Source organism: Lepus europaeus, chromosome 18 (genome assembly GCF_033115175.1).
Source record: "Lepus europaeus isolate LE1 chromosome 18, mLepTim1.pri, whole genome shotgun sequence".
NCBI lineage: Eukaryota > Metazoa > Chordata > Mammalia > Lagomorpha > Leporidae > Lepus > Lepus europaeus.
This window is the reverse complement of record NC_084844.1, coordinates 3271684-3288454: the sequence shown is the minus strand read 5'-3', so window position 1 is coordinate 3288454 and position 16771 is coordinate 3271684. Positions and strand designations below refer to the sequence as shown.

At 68.8% G+C, this 16771-nt stretch overlaps 1 protein-coding gene across 1 annotated transcript; it reads right to left on the bottom strand.

Moving 5' to 3' along the window:
- Nucleotides 1-6539: 6539 nt before the first annotated feature.
- On the bottom strand, nt 6540-11129 carry LOC133746720 (uncharacterized). Its single transcript, XM_062174965.1, is given in 8 exon segments — nt 6540-7484; nt 7726-7918; nt 8079-8216; nt 8380-8565; nt 8918-9006; nt 9411-9494; nt 10832-10985; nt 10987-11129. Coding segments are annotated over 8 exon segments (1176 nt in total). The 5' UTR covers nt 11035-11129; the 3' UTR covers nt 6540-7200.
- Nucleotides 11130-16771: the final 5642 nt, after the last annotated feature.

Here is a 16771-nt window from a genome sequence, read left to right as displayed (position 1 = left end):
CTGGAAAACTCGTGGAGAAGGTTTTGTTTGTGTCGCGGTTTCTACGATCGCAAGCCCAGTGGTGGGTGAGCGTCAACCCCCCCATCTGCCCCTGTGCCGACCGACTCCCAGCCTGCCCCTCAGCTGCCCACCTGCTCCAAGCCGGCTGGACCTCCTGCGTGCCCCATAGACTCCCAGCTCCCCCTTTGGACCCCACTTGCTGCCCCAGAGAGGCCCGGGGCTGGGCATGGGGGGGGGGGGGTCTGGTGGTTACCATGGAGACGGACATCCACTGGACCCGTGGGCTGAGCTGGTGGAGCGGTTGGCATCCAGGCAGGTTCTCCCTGGGGAGCAGGTCCCAGCCTGGCCAGCACCTGCTCCCCCCCACCGCAGTGCTGCACCGGGCTGTCATGGTGACGCCACCGCTGAGCCCGATCCTCACCGTGTACGGCTGGGTGTGCGGCCTGCTCAGCTCCCTGGCCGAGTGCCCCCCTGCTGCTTCTCGCCGGCTGCTACTTCTTGCGGGGAAGTGAGTCTGGGGTCCCTGGGGGGCTTCGCTCTGGGCTGCAGGTCCTGGGAGTGGGGTGCTGTCCTCCTGCTCCTCTCGGGGTTGGCACTGGACCTGCGCCCTGTGGGGCCCTCTAGGGGCAGCAGCGTCTGTGGGGAGTGCCAGGGCCAAGCTTCTCAGACCGGTGATCTCCAGGGTGACCCCCAACCTTCCCTACTGGGGGCAGGGGGCCGGCTCCCCACCTGCTCCCGCATTTGCGGACTGCCCTGGAGGGAGGGGGGTGGGCGGGCAGGGCTCTGGCTCAGCACGAGGAGGGTGGCGGAGCCCTGGGCACCCCGGCTGTACCTGTGCTGGCTGGTTCCACTGCTGTGTTGGTGCAGCAGCTGGCCTGGACCCGGCGCTGGGCCCAATACCGCACAGGGGCTCCCTGGTGGTACTTGGAGGCCCGGAGAGGCCTGAGGATCTGCCCAGGTCAGGGAGGAACTTGCCCCGGGGCCCGCATCACCCAGTGCCCCCGGGGCCCGAGGCATGCGGCCAGCAGAGGCGGACAGGTAGCTTGCGGGGTCACCCCTTGGTCATCTGGGGCCAGGTCCGAGCTGCTCTGGCTGCGCCCTCCCTCCTTCTCGGGGATGCTGGGTTCCTGGGGAGACCTTTCCCACAGGGAGGAGCCAGGCGTGGGGAAGCAGCAGCCTGCTCAGGCCACGGGAGACCAATGCCCAAGTCCAGGTGTCCAGAAAGTGAAGCCACGAGCAACCCAAATGTCAGCCGTGACTCCGGGCCCTAAAACCCAACTCCGAGGCCCCTGGGAAGCCTCCTCGGGGGACGACTGGGTTGGGTCTGTAAGCGGAGGTCTCAGGGAGGGGTGAGGAGGAATGACGGCGCCCGCCCTGCCCCAGCAGGTGCCTGACCCCAGGGCTGGGGGACAAGAGGGCCTGGTTTGACGAACATCCCGCCAGCCAGCCTTGGGCAGGGTCCCACTGGACGCCAGTTGAAGGTGGAGGGAAGCAGAGGGGCCCGGGCGCCCTTCCCTGGGGAGCCCACCGAGGTGGGGGCCTGATGAGGTACACTGCAGGGGCAGGGCGGGAGGGGCGCCTTCAGGAGCCCAGCCCAGGTGCCTGACCCCGGGAGAGTCCATGGGCGCCCCTGCTCTGGCAGAGCGGCCACCTCTGCTGCTTGGAGAGGGGGAGCCCAGGGCGGGGGTCAGGAGCTGGGCTGGCAGCCGACAGTGCTGCAGCCTGGCCCCCAGCTGAGCGACCTCCTCCTGGAAGCCCCGGAGGAGTGGCCAGCCCCCCATCTCCGGGCTCCATCTCTCATCCTCCCAAAGATCGGACACAGGGCTTCTGCTGCCCCTGCTCAGCCTCACAAGGGTGACAGCTGGGCAGTACGGACCCTGGGGACCCAGGGAGATCCCGACATGGCCCTGAGGGTAGCCTGGCTCAGTGCCCTGGCTGCTCCCGGGAGGTGCCCGTGGCATTCCCCACAGTTGCCTCCGTGGGCAGGTTTTGTTGTTAGCCTGTGGCCGTGGGACAGGGTGGTCCTCCGGGCTGGCCGTCCTGAGTCCCCGGGCAGGAGGTGACCCTGCAGCTCCAGACCAAGGGTCACCATCCTCCGGGCAAGGCCAGCCATCCTTCCTGTATTTAAAAACATTGTATTTATTGTTTTATTTACTGTGGAGCCAGAGAGAAAGAGACAGAGAGAAGCCAGTGGCTGGGTTCACCCCAATGCCCACAACAGCCGGGCTGGAAGTCAGTCCTGGTCCCCCATGTGGGTGGCGGGGGCCCAAGGACTGGGGCTGGCGCCTGCTGGAGGCTGGCACCGGAAGCAGAGGCAGCCGTTGAAGCCAGGCCCCCAGGGTGGGGTGCGGGGCGTCTTGTCTCAACCTCTGTGCCAGCGTCTGCCCTGAGACGACCTTTGAGGACAGCTCTGATGGTGCGGAGACGGAGGGGCAGGGGGCGCGGGGCCGAGAGCTTAGACCTGGGGGCTCGCAGGGGGCGCGGGGCCGAGAGCTTAGACCTGGGGGCTCGCAGGGGGCCTGGGGCTTAGAGCTTAGACCTGGGGGCTCGCAGGGGGCGCGGGGCCGAGAGCTTAGACCTGGGGGCTCGCAGGGGGCGCGGGGCCGAGAGCTTAGACCTGGGGGCTCACAGGGGGGCCTGGGGCTTAGAGCTTAGACCTGGGGGGCTCGCAGGGGGCGCGGGGCCGAGAGCTTAGACCTGGGGGCTCGCAGGGGGCCTGGGGCTTAGAGCTTAGACCTGGGGGCTCGCAGGGGGCGCGGGGCCGAGAGCTTAGACCTGGGGGCTCGCAGGGGGCGCGGGGCCGAGAGCTTAGACCTGGGGGCTCGCAAGGGGCGCGGGGCCGAGAGCTTAGACCTGGGGGCTCGCAGGGGGCGCGGGGCCGAGAGCTTAGACCTGGGGGCTCGCAGGGGGCGCGGGGCCGAGAGCTTAGACATCGGGGGCTCGCAGGGGGCGCGGGGCCGAGAGCTTAGACCTGGGGGCTCGCAGGGGGCGCGGGGCCGAGAGCTTAGACCTGGGGGCTCGCAGGGGGCGCGGGGCCGAGAGCTTAGACCTGGGGGCTCACAGGGGGCCTGGGGCTTAGAGCTTAGACCTGGGGGCTCGCAGGGGGCGCGGGGCCGAGAGCTTAGACCTGGGGGCTCGCAGGGGGCGCGGGGCCGAGAGCTTAGACCTGGGGGCTCGCAGGGGGCGCGGGGCCGAGAGCTTAGACCTGGGGGCTCACAGGGGGGCCTGGGGCTTAGAGCTTAGACCTGGGGGGCTCACAGGGGGCGCGGGGCCGAGAGCTTAGACATCGGGGGCTCACAGGGGGGCCTGGGGCTTAGAGCTTAGACCTGGGGGCTCGCAGGGGGCCTGGGGCTTAGAGCTTAGACCTGGGGGCTCGCAGGGGGCGCGGGGCCGAGAGCTTAGACCTGGGGGCTCGCAGGGGGCGCGGGGCCGAGAGCTTAGACCTGGGGGCTCACAGGGGGGCCTGGGGCTTAGAGCTTAGACCTGGGGGGGCTCACAGGGGGCGCGGGGCCGAGAGTTTAGACATGGGGGGGCTCACAGGGGTGCAGGGCTGAGAGTTTAGATCTGGGGGGGCTCACAGGGGGCCCGGGGCCGAGAGCTTAGACCTGGGGGGGCTCACAGGGGGCGCGGGGCCAAGAGTTTAGATGTGGGGGCTCGCAGGGGGGCCTGGGGCTTAGAGCTTAGACCTGGGGGGGCTCACAGGGGGCGCGGGGCCGAGAGTTTAGACATGGGGGGGCTCACAGGGGTGCAGGGCTGAGTTTAGATCTGGGGGGGCTCGCAGGGGGCCCGGGGCCGAGAGCTTAGACATGGGGGCTTGCAGGGGGCGCGGGGCCAAGAGTTTAGATGTGGGGGCTCGCAGGGGGCGTGGGGCCAAGAGTTTAGACGTGGGGGCTCACAGGGTAGCCCAGAGAGGCAGGAGGGCAAGGCGCCGGCTCAGGTGCCTGGCCAGAGGGTGCCATGTGGGGGGTGAGGGGCCTGTGGGCTGGGGGCACAGGCGGAGCAGGTTGCAAGGGGGCTTCGTGGGCCGCGGTCTGTGGGACTTGGGAACTGGATTGGAGACCCCTAAATGCAGTGTTACCCACCACTGGTGTTGATTCCCCACCGAGGGGCCAGGTGGTACCTGGGAGGGGGGCCCAGCAGAGTGGTGGGCAGCCCCCCCAAGCCGCACCTGCAAGACCACCCCCCCGCCCCCTCCCTCCGCAGGTGCCCTGACCCTGGAGGGCTCAGCACCTACGTCTACTACTCACACCTGGCGCTGGTGGAGACGGCGCGCCAGTACGGCCCGCAGTGCGTGCAGGCTTCGGCTGGTCCCTGGGCCTGGCCTGGGGCTCCTGGGCCTCGGAGACGCTGAGCGGCGCCCTCCTGCTGGCGGCCGCCCGGGCCGTCCGCCTGAGCTGGCTGCTGGCTGCGCCCCACGCCGTGGTCATCTGAGTCCCAGGCAGAGGGGCGCTGGTGGGGGGGGCTCGGTGTTTCCCAGGAGGTCCTGGCGGGAAGGAGGGGCTGGGGGCGGGGCCAATAGTCCAGGCCCCTGCTCGCCCCCCACCCCCGGGTTCAGCCTCCTTGCAGTGGACAATTTCAGAAGAGGAAGACGGTGGCTGGGGCAGCAGCGATGCCTCCTTCCCGCCGGCTGGGCAGGTGCCCTCAGCTTTCGGTGCTGTGGTCGGCGTGCTCCCCTCTCCATGGGTCCGGGCCCAGAGCGGTGGACTGGGGCACCTGGTGCCGAGGGCTGCGGACAGGGCTGAACCTGCAAGCCGGAGGGCAGCCTGGGGGCCGGATGTCCCCTGTTGTCCCTCGGGCGACAGGTGGACAAGGACAGGTCCTTGTCCTGCCGCAGATGCTGCCCTGCTGGCCCCTGGCCCTCGCTCTGCAGCGGCCGCCTGAACCAGCGCCGCGGGGTTGGGTGGGGCCGCCAGTTGCCTGCCTCCCCTGGGGTTGGCTGGAGCTTGGTGACCAGGCCCCCAGGCCGGGTGGGGTGCCGCTGGCAGGCCAGTGCTGGTCCCAGTAGTCGCAGGTGAGGCTTGGGAAACAGGGCCGGTCGGCACCCCACCCCTTGGCATCTTGGGCCATGAGGACTGGGGCACCCCCCTTCTGTGTAGGTGGACAGTCGGGGTGGCTGCAGAAGCCCAAAGGGCCCCTCTCGGGTGCGACCCCAAGTCTCCGGGCGTGTGCTACGTGAAGGCAGCGGCCTCTTGGCCTGGTCCTTCTGGGGTACAGACGGAAGCACTGGGGGCACCCGGGGCTGGCACCAGGGAGGCGCGGCCTCTGAGGACACAGAACCGGGGCCTTCCTTCCTGCTGGTGTTTCAACACACGCCGTTCCCTGGGGCAGTGTGCCCGTTTGTCCTTGGAATAAAGTAGCTGTCTGTGTGCAGCATGAGCCTGCCGTGTGGGTGTGGGCGTGGGTGAGCCGAGGACTGCACGGGCAGGAGCCAGCGTGGACACCGACTGAGAATGTGGCCCTTGTGTCTGCGTGTCCGCGTGTCCTCAGAGGAACTCACGCACCTGCCAGCTCCCAGCCCCCAGGTGACTGATGGCCTTTGCCTCACGGTGCTGCACCGAGTGGTACCGGTACCGTGTGCGCGGTACCGGACGTGGAGCCACGGAGGTTCTGAGCTGCGGGCTTTCCTCCTCCAGGCGGGAGAGCCGTTCTGGGGGAGCCCCGGAGATGGCTCCCCCAGGGCACAGATCTGGATCCTTCTAAGGGGGGAGGGGAGGGTCCCTGGCCTCCCCCCGCACTGCACACACACTGTGCGGGATTCCACCTCGTCTGTGTCTGTCCTGTCCTGAGCGCTCTGCCTAGATGTCTGGAAGCTTCCTGCCTGCGTCAGCGGACGTGAGTGGGACGGGTTCTGTGTTCACACCAGGAAGCATTCAGGGGTGGTGAGCCAGGCGGCAAGGTTTGGCAGGGCAAGGCGCCCATCAGAACGGATCGGAGAGCCAGCCCAGCCGCTCAGACCGGGGAAGCCGGGTCACGTGGCTGAGACCACACGTGGCAGGCCAGCGGCGTCCCAGGAGAGCTGAGCGCGCAGTCTGCGTTCAGACCGGGGCTTACAGGAGCGGGGGCCCGTCTGCCCCGCCCCCGCGCCCTGGACAAGGCTGTGCCGGCTGTGGGACAGGTAGAATTCCTCCCGAGGGCTGGTGACGGCTGGGCGCGGGGCGGATGGGGGAGGGCAGGACCGGCTGTGAAGGTGTCGGGGTGTGGGCAGGACTCTGTGGTGTGGAGCACCGGCCGCTCCCACGGTGTCCTGGGTGCTGCCAGGAAGCCACAGGTGTCTTGTTCTTCAGCCTAACTCCTCCCTACCACCGCCACTTGGGGGCTCAGCTCAACTCTCTTCAGCTGGAGTCTGCTGTCGCCGTCCGCAGCCGGGCCCGACCTGGCATCCCCGATAAGGGCTTCCTGGCACACTGGTGCCACCCCACACCCCGCACACCCAGTCACGCACACACACGGTGCAAGACACAAAAGAACGGGTGGGTGGTGGCCACTCTTGGCTGCTAATAACAGGCAGCTTTTGTTTTCACGTTTATCCTTAGGCGATCTGAGTCTCCCAGGCTCCTCTCCCGCCAGGTGGATCTCAGCAGGGGGTGCCCATTTTATTACTGTTTCCAAAGGACCACCCTCGGGGTCTGCTTTTTAGATGAATTTCCTCCTGATTTATCTTCCCCTTCATTAATTCTCTCTCCGGCCGTGTCTGCCTCTCTAGTCAACCTGTCCACCAAGTTTCCTGGTTTATTGTTCAGTTCTAGAATTTCCATGTGGTCACAGTTCCTGCTTCTCCGGCAACTTTACCTCACCTTGTGGCTCCTTCGCATTTCATTGTCAACTCTGACAGCCGCATTGTCCTCACACCCGAGGGTCCGTTTTGTCTCAGTGTTCAGTCACGTCTTTCATATTTATTTGAAACGTGGAGTGACAGAGAATGGAAGACCTTCCGCCTGCTGGTTCACTCCACAGATGCCTGCAACAGCCATGGCACAAACCAGGAACCCCTCTGGGTCTCCCACGGAGCAGGCCTCGCAGACGGGCTTAACCCACCGTGCCACGGCGCCGGCCCCCTCGGCCACGTATTGTCCGTCCTGGGCCTGGCTGGCTGTGACTGGGCGGGACGTCACCTGTGAGTGTGGAGGCTGAGAGGCGTGGGGACATCTCCACACCATGCCCTGACCCCAGCCAGGATGGGGCTCCCCGACTGCCCCGGCCTCAGCGCCCCAGCTGCCCCAGCACGAACTCCCACTTCCTCAGTGCCAGTTCCGTGTCCTGAGTGGAGACGTCGCGGTGCCACACGGCGCGCACAGCCCGCGCCGTCCAGGGAAACAGCAGCACACGCACCGCGCGGCCGGTCTGGGCCACCTCCTCGGTGCTCACTGCCTGCAGGCGCTGGCACAGCTCCGCCGGCGGCAGCCCGTCCAGGGTCACCATCACCACGTTGGTCTCCACGGTGCTGGGGTCCACGGAGCAGAGGGGCGACGCCAGCTCCTGGAGTCCTGGGCCAGGACCTGTGGTGAGTGCAGCCCGACCTGGAGCCCGCAGCCCCACCACCCTGCACGTCTCCTGGGGAAGGCGGGGGTCTGGATCCCGGCGCTGCCGAGCGCTTCCCGGTGCCAGGCAACCAGACCCGGGTCCCAGCCCGAAGCCGGGTGGCCTGCGGGGGATCTGGGCCCCCCAGAGGAGCCCCAGGCCCAAGTCAGAGGAAGCAAGGGCAGGTGAGGGGGGCCGGTCCAGCACCTTTGGCGAACCGCCGGGCATTCTCATGGTCCCTCGGCAGCACCTCCCGGGCATCAGCCAGGCCCACCAGGGCGGCCGCGGCCAGCACCCCTGCTTGGCGCATGCCCCCGCCCAGGGCTTTCCGGAGGCGCCACGCTTCTTCGATGAAGTCCGCGGGTCCCCCAACCAAGGCCCCCGCCGGTGCACCCAGGCCCTGGAGGCAGAGACGGGGAGACTCCTGGGAGCCTGGTGCATCCTGTCCCGGGGTAGGGGCGGAGCCAATGCTGCAGCCCCGCCCAGGGGAGGAGCTAGAGGGGATCCCAGGCCCAGCTGTTCCTACCCCCCTCCCGGAGGCTACTCCAGGGGCTTCTGACCTTGGAGAAACAGAGTGACACGGAGTCACAGTGCTGCACTATGTGGGCCGGGGGCACGCGCAGAGCCACAGCTGCGTTCATGAGCCGGGCTCCGTCCAGGTGCACCCGGGCTCCGTACGTCCGGGCCAGGAGGTTCACCTGTGGGCCAGGCGCAGGCAGAGGTCAGAGCGGCCAGAGCTGAGGGAGCCCCTCCCATGCCCTGGCCACAGAGCAGCGCCCAGGGCAGGAATCAGAGGGGGCTCAGGGGACGCAGAAGCCCGGGCAGCCGGGGGGGGGGGGGCAGTGCTGGGGCCGGGCCCACCTGGCGCAGGTAGTCGAGGGGGAGGACCCGGCCCCCGGAGCTGCTGTGCGTGTTCTCCAAGCAGACGAGCTCACACACTGGGTGGTAGCGGCTCCCCAGTCCCCGGGTGAGCCCCCTCTCCAGCGCACCCAGGTCCAGGGTGCCGTGGGGCAGGTCTGGGAGGGGCTCGGAGTGCACTCCAGCGATCTGCGAGGGGGGGAGGGGACAAAGGACCAGGGGCATCGCGCCCAGGAGTCCGGAGTTCGCCGCTGGCCGCCGCCGCTGCCCGGAGCCAAGCCCCAGAGCCAGGCACACGTCCGGCTCTCACCCGGAGCGCTCATGCTCTGTGTGACCACTAGGGGGCAGCAGGGCACCAGGCAGGAGCTCAGGCCTCTGCCCAGTGTCCCCGGGGCCAGCTGGAGTCTCTGCCTCCCCCATGTGGCACATAGGGGACCTGCGGGCTCTCCTCCCCTCCCCACCCCCAGGCTGCCGTCCCAGCTGCCCCGCGGCTCTCCCAACCTTTGAGGATGCCCAGGGCGCCGGCACCAGTGGTCCGTACCTGAGCCACAGCGCCCTGCTCGTACACGTGGAGGTGGCTCTCCTGCCCGAGGAGGAGCTGGGAGCCCCGGCGCCGGCAGTGACCCATCACTGAGACAGACGGGAGGAGGGCCGGGCCCAGCCCTGAGTGCGCCAGGCTGAGCCCTGGCCCCAGTGCACCCGCAGGTCTCCCGCTCTGCGGGAAACAGCGGCCACGTGCAGAACTGTCACTCGGAATCCACGGGCGGGATGGCTTGCTGGGCCCTGCACCCGTGCACCTGTGCCCCGTGGCCCCACCCACGGGGGAAGCTGGCCCCTTGCTGCCTCCTGGGACACAGGCGCGCTGGGAGGCTGCCGAAGGTTCGGGAAGGGCAGCTGAGAGGTGGGGCAGGGCCGAGCGCAGGGGCCTGGGGCTGGCAGGGGAGCCCCTCGGAGATGGGTGGGGAGCGGACTCCTGCCTGGGCGCCCCCTGGCTGCAGCCCACAGCGACCGGGCACGCGCACGGGCACACTCACCAGAGATGAGGTTGGCCATGGTGCAGGTGGGCACGAACAGGGTCCTCTCCACCCCCAGCAGCTCCGCGGCCTCTTCCTGAAGCTCTGGGGGGGGGGGGGGAAGGGATGGAATGGGGGGGGGGCCACGGCGCACGCAGGCACCTTCATGGACCTAGAATGACTACCGGGTTTTTATTCACAGACAATAAACGTGAGCCAAGGGCCGAGCTTAGAAGCGCTCGGAAGGCAGTGCGGGGCGGCCCGGCACCCAGCGGCCGCCGCGTCCCCAGCCCTGGAGGCGAGCAGGCAGCCACTCACGGCCGCACCTGCTCGGCCCCACGGTCAAGCTACCTCCTTAGAAAAGCACGCAGCTGCTGAGCGGCCGCTGCTCCGGGAGCTTCCCTCCCTCGGCTGCTCCCTGCGGGCCAGGGCCGCGGCCAAGCCCACTGGGTTCGAGGGGAGCCCCTCGCCCAGGCTGCCGGAAGCGGCCTGAGGTCTTGGTAACCACACAGCTGGGTCCAGGGGGGCCTCAGTGAACTGCACACTCCCCTCCCCACCCCACCCCACCCCGAAACCCTCCTGCGGTTTGAACTCCCGGTCCCACCCGGGCCTCACACCTGTCGCACTTCCTTTCCCATCAAGCTCTTGCAGGTGGGGCCCTGCGGTTTCTCTGCCGACTTCCTCTCCCCCTCAGAAGCTAGGACTCTGGGGAGGTGCAGGGCGGCTCCTGGCTCCCCTGGCTGTGACATTCGAGGCCGGTGCCACCTGGCCTCCGCCCCCCCCCCCCCGCAGGGTCCGGCCACCGATGTGCCCTGCCTGTGGGGCCCCTCCCACCCCTGGCCCCCAGGGCACCCTCTGCGCACCCCCGTGGGCCCCGGAGGGGGGCTGCCTGCTGCTCACTGGGGGCTGCGGCTCTCGGCGACAGCGCGTGTCTGTGTGCTGTGGAACCAGCCCCCAGCCCCCCTCGGCGCCCCCACAAATGGCCACCCGGCGGCCTGGCCCTGGCCCAGCCAAGGGCTGCACACGCCCTGGAAGCAACTCAGCTGGGGGCGTGGGTCAGTGCATCTGGGAGACACCCCGTTACTAGGGCCCCGCCTCGGGGACCCCTTCCCTGGACCGGTGCTACATGGGCGCACTTGGCTTTTAGGCTGAAGCCCTGCGCTCAGACCCGGTTCTGCCATTGGCCCGGTCCAGGACTTGAGGGCCTCCCCCAGAGGCTTCTCTGTAAGACGGGGCGACACTCGCCTCAAGGGACAGCCGGGGGACAGCGAGCGCGCACACGTCAGTCACTGTCGCCCTGACCAAGGCAGGCTGGGGCCCGAGAAGCCGCCGTCCGGCCGTGATGGGCCGCGCTGAGCCGCGGTCCCCGCCCGGGCAGCACCGTGGACAGCGCTCCGGGGTCGCCTGGAAGACCCCGGCCCAGGCCTGCGCGCCGGGCTCACCGCGGACAGTGGGGTCCTCGCCGTAGTCGTCGTCCCCCACGACCGCCTCGGCCATGGCGCGCCTCATGGCCGGCCCGGGCCTGGTCACCGTGTCGCTGCGCAGGTCCACCACGTGCGCCGGGACCCCAGCCCAGCTCCCAGACCCCCGCGCCCGGAGGGGCCCTGAGCGCCGGGGCCGCAGCCCTGGCCAGTCCGCGGAGCATGGCTGAGGCAGCGGCCGGCGCCCCACTCTGGCGGGAGCTGCTGACCCCGCTCTGGCCGGACTAGGGCAGCCCGCAGCAGCGGAGTCCGCGGCCGGACTTCCTGGACTCGGGTCCGGGAGGACCCGGGACAGCCTGGCGCGCCGCGCGGCACGCCGGGAGTCGTAGTTCGCGGCGCGTCACGGCGAGCGGGCCCCCCGCGGAACGCCGGGAGTTGTAGTTCGCGTCATGTCACGGCGAGCGGGCCCCGCGGATCGCTGGGAGTTGTAGTTCGCGCTCTTTTAGAGGCGCCGCTGCGGTGGACTATCCCCATTGTACAGGAGGGAAAACTGAGACTCCAGAAGCCAGCGAACTTGACCGAGGTCACCGGGCGGGAATTGGGGCTGGGGACCGGCTGTCTGGCCGTCCTTGGAGCACCTGCCACGTTCCCGGGTGGTGTGGGTGCCAGGCAGGGGGTCACAAACGTGGGTGCCTGGGGAGCCCCTCCCCCCGGGCCCTGGCCTGGAGACCGGACAGTGGTGGAGGCTGCGGTCCCTGGCTGCCTGCAGGGTCACCTGGGTGACCTCTCTGGCCTCAGCCTCCTCACCCAGAGGTGGTCACTTGTGAGACTTCCGCGGCCCAGTGGGTTTGGCGCTGACCCCGGTGCCGGCTCCTGGCGGGAGCTGGACAGGGCCCAGGGCAGCTGCTGTGGGCTGCACTCAACCCTGACCATGGGGTGACCCCTCCCATGGCACCCAGCCCCACCCGGGGGCTCCCCTTCCTGCAGCACGGGGAGGCCACGGCTTCCCTTGGGGGCACTGGCCAGGCGGGGGCAGAGGCAGCCTCGGGGCCAGCTGCGCCAGGCGAGTGTGCCAGGCAGCCGGGCAGGCTTCCTGGAGGAAGCCGTGCTGGGGCTGAGTTTCAATGGAGGCCAAAACCACATCCAGGTTTGAGGTGAGGCCCCGGGGCTCCCCACCTCTTCCCTTCTGCGGGGGCCACCCTGCAGGGGAGGGTCCATGGGCCCAGGACCCCATCAGGAGAACTGCCTGCCTGCTCCTGCCTCCGCACTGGGTCCCCGCCGTGAGCAGACGAGCCCCCATCTCATGGACTGGCTCCAGCCCTTGTGCCAGGACGTGGGGCAGGGGCGGAGGCCCCATGGGAAAGGCGGTGGATGGGCCGGGAGAGGGGCCCAGTGCACGGACCCCAGGCCCGCTCCAGCCCACAGGAGCAGCCGGCAGCCAGCAGAGCCCTCCCACCGCAGCAGCCTCGGGCGGGAGACAGCAGGCAGCAGCCCCCTCCTCCCTGGGGGCGTTGGCCAGAGCAGCTTCCTGTCGGCTCCCGGCACGCGCACCAGCCCTGCCCATGCCAGGGGCTCTGACGGTGTGAAGGGAGCCAGAGGGTGGGCTGGCATGGAGGGGGTGGGGGCCCTGGTGCAGCGAGCCACGGCCTCCCGGGGCTGGTCTGAGCGCAGGCCTCTGTGTGTGTAGAGATGTGTGCGTGTAGAGATGTGTGCGGACATGTATGTGAAGTTTCTACATTGTGTGTGTGTGTTCACACCTATATGAGTTCATGGCCTGTGTGGGCCCTGGGCTGCATCTGAAGTAGCCAGGCTGCAGGTAGCTGGGGACAGGCCACAGCTCCCGGGACAGAGCACAGCCCCGGGGACAGAGCACAGCTCCCTGGACAGAGCACGGCTCCCTGGACAGAGCACGGCTCCCTGGACAGATCACAGCTCCCTGGACAGAGCACGGCTCCCTGGACAGAGCACGGCTCCCGGGGACAGGACACGGCTCCCTGGACAGAGCACGGCTCCCGGGACAGAGCACAGCCCCGGGGACAGAGCACAGCCCCCGGGGACAGAGCACGGCCCCCGGGGACAGAGCACGGCTCCCGGGGACAGAGCACGGCTCCCGGGGACAGATCACAGCTCCCGGGGACAGAGCACAGCTCCCTGGACAGATCACGGCTCCCGGGGACAGATCACGGCTCCCGGGGACAGGACACGGCTCCCTGGACAGATCACGGCTCCCGGGGACAGAGCACGGCTCCCGGGGACAGAGCACGGCCCCCGGGGACAGAGCACAGCTCCCTGGACAGATCACGGCTCCCGGGGACAGAGCACGGCTCCCTGGACAGATCACAGCCCCCGGGGACAGAGCACGGCTCCCGGGGACAGAGCACGGCTCCCTGGACAGATCACAGCCCCCGGGGACAGAGCACGGCTCCCGGGGACAGAGCACAGCCCCCTGGACAGAGCACAGCCCCCGGGGACAGAGCACGGCTCCCGGGGACAGAGCACAGCTCCCTGGACAGAGCACAGCCCCCGGGGACAGAGCACGGCTCCCGGGGACAGAGCACGGCTCCCTGGACAGATCACGGCTCCCGGGGACAGAGCACAGCTCCCTGGACAGAGCACAGCCCCCGGGGACAGAGCACGGCTCCCGGGGACAGAGCACAGCTCCCTGGACAGAGCACAGCCCCCGGGGACAGAGCACGGCTCCCGTGGACAGAGCACGGCTCCCTGGACAGAGCACAGCCCCCGGGGACAGAGCACGGCTCCCGGGGACAGAGCACGGCTCCCTGGACAGATCACGGCTCCCGGGGACAGAGCACAGCTCCCTGGACAGAGCACAGCCCCCGGGGACAGAGCACGGCTCCCGGGGACAGAGCACGGCTCCCTGGACAGATCACGGCTCCCGGGGACAGAGCACGGCTCCCGGGGACAGGACACGGCTCCCTGGACAGAGCACGGCTCCCTGGACAGATCACGGCTCCCGGGGACAGGACACGGCTCCCGGGGACAGGACACAGCTCCCGGGGACAGGACACGGCTCCCGGGGACAGAGCACAGCTCCCTGGACAGAGCACAGCCCCCGGGGACAGAGCACGGCTCCCGGGGACAGAGCACAGCTCCCTGGACAGAGCACAGCCCCCGGGGACAGAGCACGGCTCCCGGGGACAGAGCATGGCTCCCTGGACAGAGCACAGCCCCCGGGGACAGAGCACGGCTCCCGGGGACAGAGCACGGCTCCCTGGACAGATCACGGCTCCCTGGACAGAGCACAGCCCCCGGGGACAGAGCACGGCTCCCGGGGACAGGACATGGCTCCCTGGACAGATCACGGCTCCCGGGGACAGGACACGGCTCCCTGGACAGATCACGGCTCCCTGGACAGAGCACAGCCCCCGGGGACAGATCACGGCTCCCGGGGACAGGACATGGCTCCCTGGACAGATCACGGCTCCCGGGGACAGGACACGGCTCCCTGGACAGATCACAGCTCCCGGGGACAGGACACGGCTCCCGGGGACAGGACACGGCTCCCGGGGACAGATCACAGCTCCCGGGGACAGAGCACGGCTCCCAAGCAGGGCTCAGAGGCCAAAGCCCCTCACAGCGCCCACTCTGCTTGGATACCCCCCACCCCGCCCATGTGTGGTGCTGGCCGCTCTGTGACTGAACAGAATCCTGGCCTCTGCCCCCCCCCCCCCCCCCGCCATCAGCTGCCCCTTTCTTTCCCCCCATGGCTGCTGCCCTTGGCCAGGCCACCATGGGCTCCTGCCTGCTCCTGGGTTCTTGGAAGCGCCGTGGCTGGCCAGGGTTCCAGCTGGGCCCCTGCATGGCCCTTTCACACTGTGCTCTCCACCCCACAGCTCTGCACCTGCACTCCACCCACCCAGAAGCCCCAGCCCTGGCCACGGCATTCTCAGTCTTTAGGTCTCCGTATTGATGCCTCCTCCTCCAGGAAGCCCCCCTGGCCCCAGCCTGGCAGGGGAGGGAGCTGGTCCTGCTCCTGGCGTGCCCGTAGCCCCTTCCCTTCCCACTGCCCGCAGGTCACTCTGCAGTTTGCTCCTGTCTGCATGGTGCCTAAGTACATGAGGCCGGGGCACTCTTGTCCCCTGGCCTGGGCTGTGTGCCTGGCCTGGTGTCTGGGGAATGACACGTAGGACCCTGGAGCCTGTGGGCAGCCTGGGGGCCTTGTGCGCCCTGTGCTGGCCAGGGCGCCCCGTGCAGGGGACGAAGCCGGCCCTGCCCCACTCCCTCCGCGGAGGAAAGTCTGGGGCCCCAGGTGCTGCCTGTCCCTGGCTGTCCAGAGATGCAGGGGGGAGACCCAGAAGAGCCGGGGCCAGGAGTCAGAGGGAGGGGCTGCCTCTCAGGACCCCCGCCCAGGCGCAGCCTCTGGGGTAGGGGCCCCCCGCGTGCAGGGTTCAGGGCGAGCATTCCCGTAAGGCTGGGCGGCTGGCAGGAAGTGCTGCTGGGAACCGGGGCTGGCCCCGGAGATAAAGGGAGGCGACAGATTGGAGCTGGAGATAGCGCCCTGGGTCCTGGTAAACAGGTGGGGGTGGGGGGCAGCGTCCTTCCCGGCCCACCCCCTTGGCCTGGGGCCCGCAGGGTCCACAGGGCACGGGCGCCCCCCCCCCCCGCGGGGGCTACAACTGTGCACGTGGCCCACGTGGGGGTGACCTGGGGGCAGGGCCATGGGTGCTGCTGGGAGGGCAGGAAGAGGAGGGAGGGGCCGCCCGCTGCAGCCCCCCGCTGGGCTGGGCAAGCTGAGCCAAGCCTGGCCGCTGCCCCGGGGACCCCAGAAGAGAGCGGGGGCGGAGGCTGGGCAGAGCGAGCGAGCCCCCCACGTCACTGGCCTGGACTCCAGAAGCTTCCGCAGCCCCTCCCCTGCCCAGAAGTGACAGCGCCCGAGCTTTTATGATCGTCAGCTACCTTTTTTATGGTTTTGCCACCGTGCCTGTGTCCCTCGATGACGTCAGAGTGTGGCTTGTTCTCGAGCTGCACACGGCTTGGGGCCGGCTTCCTGTGCTGGCACTGTGTTCCCAAGAGCCAGCGGGGCAGCCGTGGTGCCAGCCGTGGTGCCCTCCTCGCGGCTGCCGGGGGCAGCTTCCGCGATTTCTCTGTGTCCCACCTGCGCAGGGGCCGCCGGGCCCCTCTCGGATCTGCAGTTCCCGGCTGCTGCTGGGAGCGCTCTCACACCTGCTTCCTGGGGCACAGCCTGGGGTGCAGCTGCTAACTCCCGGGAAGCACTCCGCCCACAGCCCCACCCTTCCTGAAACTTCCCCGTGGCTCATCCATCTCCATAACACCTGGCCTCATCCGACTTGAAAAAAAAATTCTCATGAGGCTGGCACGGGGCATAGTGGGCGGAGCCTCCGCCCGCGGTGCCGGCATCCCATATGAGCTCCGATTTGTGTTCCGGCTGCTCCTCTTCCCATCCAGCTCTCTGCTGTGGCCTGGGAAAGCAGTAGAAGATGGCCCAGAGCTTGGGTCCCTGCACCATGTGGGAGACCCTGGCTCCTGGCTTCGGATTGGCCCAGCTCTGGCCGTTGCGGCCATCTGGGGAGTGAACCAGCGGATGGAAGACCTCTCTTTCTGCCTCTGCCTCTCTCTCTGTAACTCTGCCTTTCAAATTAATACAACTATTTTTTTTTACTTGTTTATCTGAGAGACACAGAGAAAAGGGTGTGGATGAGAGAGAGAAGGTGAGAGAGGGAGTCCCGGTCCCCTGGCTCACTCCCCAGGGCCCAGCCAGGGCCAGGGACAAAGGCACAGCCCCGGCCCCCCGTGGGCGGCAGCCCCAGGCACCTGAACCATCCTCACTGCCTCCTGGGGCCGTACCCGCAGAAGCTGGGCCAGGGCCAAAGGCGGCGTGAGACCCAGGCGCTGCGCTGTGCAACACGGGTGTCCAGACTCCTTAAATTATTTTTTAAGGGGCCGGCGCCGTGGCTCACTTGGTTAATCCTCCACCTGTGG